This window comes from Mus pahari, chromosome 23 (assembly GCF_900095145.1).
Source record: "Mus pahari chromosome 23, PAHARI_EIJ_v1.1, whole genome shotgun sequence".
In the NCBI taxonomy this organism is placed as follows: domain Eukaryota; kingdom Metazoa; phylum Chordata; class Mammalia; order Rodentia; family Muridae; genus Mus; species Mus pahari.
The window spans coordinates 27,571,536-27,577,908 of record NC_034612.1 but is presented as its reverse complement, the minus strand read 5'-3'; the positions used below and the strand labels follow the sequence as shown (position 1 = coordinate 27,577,908).

General features: G+C 49.7%; 1 protein-coding gene across 1 annotated transcript in view; it reads left to right on the top strand.

The window, feature by feature from the left end:
• The window catches only part of Zan (zonadhesin), a 98,427-nt gene that overhangs the window by 20,978 nt on the left and 71,076 nt on the right, over window positions 1–6,373 (top strand). Inside the window, 4 exon segments of the mRNA XM_029533878.1 lie at window positions 323–460; window positions 560–729; window positions 2,130–2,332; window positions 3,970–4,111. Of these exon segments, the coding sequence (XP_029389738.1) occupies window positions 323–460; window positions 560–729; window positions 2,130–2,332; window positions 3,970–4,111 (653 nt within the window).

The window sequence follows — 6,373 nt, the reverse complement described above, 5'->3', positions numbered from 1 at the left end:
GTGGTAGAGCCCCTGCCTAGAATCCCCCAGGGAGGGGCTGGGGGCGTGGCTCTTTAGTGGAACCCTTAACTATCAAGCACCAGATCATGTATTTGATCCCAGCAATGTTAAAAAATGAAACAAAAGCTACAAGGGGAGAAGTCTGGTAGCCCTTGCCTGTAATCTTTAGGTTTCCAGGAGTATAGGAGACTTGGGACCACGCCTGGGCTAACGTAGTGATATTGTCTCAAAAAGAACAAAATATAAACTGACCAGCATTGCCCTTCTCTCTCTTTCCTTACCTGGAGACTCCAGCTTTTCCACCTCTTTTGGGCTCTTCCAGCTTTACTATCTTCTTCGGTTGGGTCTCTTCCAGGTGTCAGAAGAAGAAGAATCCCCCATCTTGTGACGCTGCTTTGGGGACCACGATGTCGGGACCCAAGTTATGCGGGCAGCTTGTCAACCCAAGTGGACCCTTTGAGTATGGAGGAAGGCAGACGGGTTGCCAGGGTTTGCTAGGCGCTGGCGTTTCTCCGAGGCGCTGCCCTCTCCTGCCATCTGATTCAGCGTCTCTCCCCAGGGCATGCCTGTTCCACCTGAAGGCCTCCTCCTTCCTGGATAACTGTGTGACTGACCTGTGTAGCTTCCAGGGCCTCCAGCAGAAGCTCTGTGCTCACATGTCAGCCATGACGGCCACCTGCCAGGATGCCGGCTATCCTGTGAAGCCCTGGAGGGAACCCCAGTTCTGCCGTGAGTTGGGACCCAAAGCATGGGGGAGGATCTGGTACAGCTTCCTACAGATCCAGTCAGGGTATTATACCCCGTCGAACCCTCCTTTTGCTTCCATAAGAGGGACAGGGCAGTGAGCAGAGCTGGATGTATCCCTCAGTTGCTTGGTCTCATGTTCAAGACCAGGCTGAGCAATTCAGGGAAGCTTCTTTGCAAAACAAAACAAACAAAAACAAACAAAAAAAAAATCAAAAGCAAGGCTTGACAGGCAGCTCAGCGGGAGAGCATGTGCCGAGAATCCACCGATAATCTGGGGACTTAGTAATAAGGTCCTTGCCTGGAATCTGTGAGTGAGGAGTTGGGGCGTGGCTCAAATGGAGAGCACTTTCCTGATGTGCCCAAGGCTCTGGATTCAGTCCTCAGTACTAGAGGGGTTGGGGGGGGGGAGGTAGGAGGAGAAATAAGGGAAGAAGAAATAGGAGAGGAGGAACAAGTAGAGGAAAAGGATGAAAGAGAAGAGGCAGTGGTTTGTAGGGAGGACGATAGTGTATTTACGTGGTCCAGGAAATTCACACTGCATTCGGTGTAGACTGTTTGTGGCTGCGCTGAAGCTCTTGTATGGACCTCCCCAGTCCTCCGAGGCAGCTGCATTAGCAGACACTCATGCCCAGGATCAAGCTGTTGCTGGCCTTCTGGAGACCACACTCGCTTACTGAGAACGTCTACCTATCAAAGTGGGTGTCTCTTCTAATTTGTAGCTATCTGCCTTCAAGCACGGAGGGCCTTGGTAGCCCCCAAGTGATGGGCTTGGTGTAGGCAGCTGGTTTTTGTTTGGTTTGGTTTGCTTTTTTTTTTTTTTTTTTTTTTTTTTTTTTTTTTTTTTTTTTTGATAGCCCAGGCTAGTCTTGAGCTCACCATAGAGCTTAAGACGATACGAAATTCTCCATTCTCCTGCTTCTACATCCTCCGTACTTGGATGGCAGGCAGGCAGGCAGGTGCCACCACAGCCAGTTTATGTGGCACCAGGGATGGGACCTGGGACTTCCTGCATGCCAGACAAACACTCTACCCGCTGAGCTACGTCTTCAGATGGTGGGCAGCTGTTTTAGCTTCTAGCCACAGCCTTTAGAGTCAGCGCTTCTCCTCGGCTCCTCTTCTCAAAGCCGTATCTCTAAACTATGGGTCACAGCATCTCTAGCTGGGACCTTTAACCCCCCCCCCCTTTGCCTGTTCTTTCCTTTTGTACCTTGGTCTCATCAATCACCTTTTGAAATGATTTTCTGAGACAGGTTCTTACTGTGCAGCCCAGGCTGGCCCGGAGCTCTCAATCCTGACACCCCAGCCTCCTGCGTCCTGGAATTACAGGGCTTGCAAGCACCACCTCCTTCCCTGTTTCCTTACCGAAGCTTCTCCCTCCACAGCTTTGGCCTGCCCTAAAAATAGCAGGTACTCGCTATGTGCCAAGCCATGTCCGGAAACCTGCCACCCTAGATCTACCACCCAGCACTGCTCCGACGAGTGTGTGGAGGGCTGCGCGTGTGACCCTGGCTTCCTCCTCAGTGGTGCACAGTGTGTCCCTCCGTCCCAGTGTGGGTGCACCGGTTTCCAGGGGCGCTACTTCAAGGTGAGCAACTGGCATGTGAACCTGTTAGCCCTACAGACAGAAAGGACTTGCTCTGAGGCTGAGGTGGGGGAGGGCAGAAGGGCAGGAAAGAGAGGGCCAAGGAAAAAGTGAGGCTAACTAAGGCTGGCGTAGCCGAGCCTCCCTGGCCTTTACTTTCCTGCCTCTACTTAATTTGCTTCCTTCCTTCCTTCCTTTTCCATCTTTTGATTTTGCTGAAGATGGAACTCAGGGCCTTGTGCAAGTTAGCAAGAGCTCTACCACTAAGCCACGCCCCCAGCCCCTCCCTGGGGGATTCTAGGCAGGGGCTCTACCACTGAGCCACGCCCCCAGCCCCTCACTGGGGGAGTCTAGGCAGGGGCTCTACCACTGAGTTTTGCAGTACCAGCTACTGTACCCAAGCTCTAGCTTATTTGTTCTTCTTTTCCTTTTTTCCTCTTATTTATTTTTTATTTTTTTTGTTTTCTGAGACAGGGTTTCTCTGTGTAGCCCTGGCTGTCCTGGAACTCACTCTGTAGACCAGGCTGGCCTCGAACTCAGACATCCGCCTGCCTAAGTGCTAGGATTAAAGGCACAGCACCACCACCACCACCTGACTTTTCCTTTTTTTTCCCCCCTCAGATCTTTAAGACAAGATCTTGCTATGTACCTCTTGCTGGCCTCAAACTCAATCCTCCTGCCTCTGCCTCCCCAGTGTTAGGATTACAGGTAACCACCACCACACAGGACTTCTTAGTCTCTTCCCAACCCTGCTGTTCCTGTTGGAGTCCCTCGCCTCCCTTGAGGCCTTGCTGCAGTGCTTCTCTCTGCTTGGAGCTTTTCTGATAACTAAGTTAGGGGCACCTCTCAGATGTGTGATGGCCCTTATATGTAATTACGGTTCTAGGGACACTGAAGCAAGAAGATTTAGCGTTCCAGGCCAGTTGGGCCACCCTGTCTCAAACAAACAAACAAACAAACAAACAAACAAACAAACAAACAAACAAACAGAATGTACCTCTCAAGAATAGCGAAGAATTGACAGTAGGTGCTTGTCTTAGTTAGGGTTTTACTGCTGTGAACAGACACCATGACCAAGGCAACTCTTATAAGGGACAGCATTTAATTGGGGCTGGCTTACAGGTTCTGAGGTTCAGTCCATTGTCGTCATGGTGGGAGTATTGCAGCATCCAGGCAGACGTGGGGCTGGAGGAGCTGAAAGTTCTACATCTTGATTCAAAGGCAGATAGAAGAAAACTGAGAAGCAGCTAGGACAAGGGTCTCAAAGCCCACCCTCTGAGTGACACACTTCTTCCAACAAGGCCACACTTCCGAATATCCACATCACCACAGTGCTCATGGTGGAAACTGTCCTTGGGCCTGTCTGCTTTACCTGGGTGCATATCCTATGGGAGAGCTGATGGCTAATGCGGTCACATATTGCCCTTCCGTCACTGGTTTGCGAGGTTTTCTGGACATTTTTCTCTATTGTCATTTATGTTAAATTCTTTATTTACTTGGTGTGTTTGTGCTCACATACCATAGTCAGAGGGAAATCTGCAGGAGTTGACTCTCTCTGTAGCCTGTGGGTCTCAGGAAGAAACGCAAACCCTCAACAGGGAAGCCAGCCAGCTCATACTGTCCTCCCTCCCTTACCCCAGGTACAGGAGCAGTGGTTTAGTCCAGACTGCAAGGAGATCTGCACTTGTGAAAGCCACAACCATATTCTCTGCAAGCCCTGGAAGTGTAAGGCGCAGGAAGCCTGTAGCTATAAGAATGGCATCTTAGGCTGTCATGCCCAAGGTGAGCAGTCAAGTCACAGAAGGGGAGCGGGACTCCACTGACAGCTTCTAGAACCCCCTAGGAAACAAGCCTTTGGTTGTGTCCCTTAGGAAGTTTCTAGACTGAGATAACTGAAGTGAGAAGACTCACACTAAATGTAGGTCGCGTCGTTCCGTGGGCTGGGGTCCTGGACAGCATCTCTCTCTCTCTCTCTCTCTCTCTCTCTCTCTCTCTCTCTCTCTCTGCTTCCTGGCTGTGGATGCAATGGGAGCCGTCTCACACCCCTTCAGCATGCCTTCCTACCACGATAGTCTTCCCCGCTAACTGTATGCCAGAGTACACCTTACTTACATTGCTTTTGTCAGAGCTCTCAAAGCAATAGAGAAAAGCATTGCCAGAATCAGGTTTCCCAGAAAATAGGGTCTCAGTTACAGATTGTGCCGTCTCACTGAGGCTGGAACAAATACTTGAGAAAGACCCACGTATAAAGAAGAAAGGTTTCGCAAGTTGTGGTGCCTACCTGTGAGCCCAGCATGTGAGAGATACAGACAGGAGGATTAGGAGATGGAGGCCATCCTTAGCTACACAGCTAGTCTGAGCTCAGCCCAGGCTCCATGGGGCTGCTTCGGTGTTTAATATTAACTTTTCATTATGTTTATGCGTCTCTGTGTGTGGATGTACACGTGAGCACAAACGCCTGAAGCAACCAGAGCAGAGTGCATCATTCTCTGGCGCTGCCATGCAGTTGCAAACCAGTTGAAGCCACCCTAACCCCACGTCGTGGGTGCTGGGAACTGAATTCTGCTTGCAAAAGCAGCAAGCCCTCCTAACTTACCCTACGCCATCTCGCCAGCCTAGAGGTTGTTTTAAAAACACAATTAATTCGTTAGTTAGTTAACTGGTAGAAGAATAAGAAGGCAACAGAAGGTAGTTCCGAGGTAGAAGTGCGTCTGCCAAAGCAGGAGCTTGACAGAATATTCTGGAAGGAAGAACAGCTGCCCCAGGAACGAAAGAGCAACTGCTGCGCTGAGAAGCCTAAAGCATGACGGGAAATTCAGGAAAATTCTAGCAGGAAAGATAGGAAAAGCAGCTGCCCAGGGAGGAGCTCAACAGGTCACCGAGGAGCAGCTGTGTGAAATGTGTCAGGTACTGCTGGGAAGAGCGGTTGTGGGGAATGCAACAGGTACTTTCAGGAGAAGCAGCTACGAGGAACCCCCCCCCCACAGGTACTTCCGGAAGAACAATTGTGGGGACCCGGACAGGTAGTTCCGGGAGGAGGTGCTGACAGATATTTCTGGGCACCAGTTTCGTCCGGAGTGCCAGGGAAAATGCCTCTGAGACTCAACACTTCAAGCAGGAAAGAGAAGAGAACCAGAGAGGGGTCGCCAGGAGCCGGGTCCTGGAGCCGGGGTACCCTGCCAGAGTTCCAGTCTGTTCCAGCCCTGCCAAGAGCGTGAGCAGAGGTCTCAGTATGGCTTCTGCCAGACACCCACCAAAGTTTCAAGAAAGAAAATGAGAAACTGCTGGGTGTCAAGTGAGAACTCTCATTACGGGGAAACTGATCTTAGAATGTGTTTCCTTCCATGACCTCAAACTACACCCAGTTCGTTGCTTTCGACTCTTGTATACATTCTTTGTTGTAAGGTGCCTGTCTACTCTTTGACGCAGATGTGATGATGTACACTTTCAGAAATAAGCTGTTTTGCCAGCTGCTCACACATTTAATCCCAGCATTTATTTAGCAGGCAGATCTGTAAATCCCAGGCCAGCCTGGTCTACAGAGGTCCAGGACAGCCAGGCGTATTACACAGAGGAACCCCTGCCTAGAAAAACAAAACATACAAAACCACACACACACACACAAAACCCAAACATCAAACAAACAAACAAACAAAAAAACAAACAAGAAGTAAGCCATTCGATTTTTTTAAAAGATTTATTCATTTATTTGTTTATTTATTTATTTATTATATGTGTGTGCACTGTAGCTGTCTTCAGACACTCCAGAAGAGGGCATCAGGTTTTTTTTGTTACGGATGGTTGTGAGCTACCATGTGGTTGCTGGGATTTGAACTCAGGACCTTTGGAAGAGCAGTCGGTGCTCTTAACCACTGAGCCATCTCACCAGCCCCCACCATTCGATTTTTTAAAGAGACTTTTGTTGAAGGATTTTGCAGATTGTCTTCCGAATTAAGAGTAATGCAGTAATTTGCAGTCAAAAGAATTGGCCGTGTGTGTGTGTGTGTGTGTGTGTGTGTGTGTGTGTGTGTGTGTGTGTGTGTG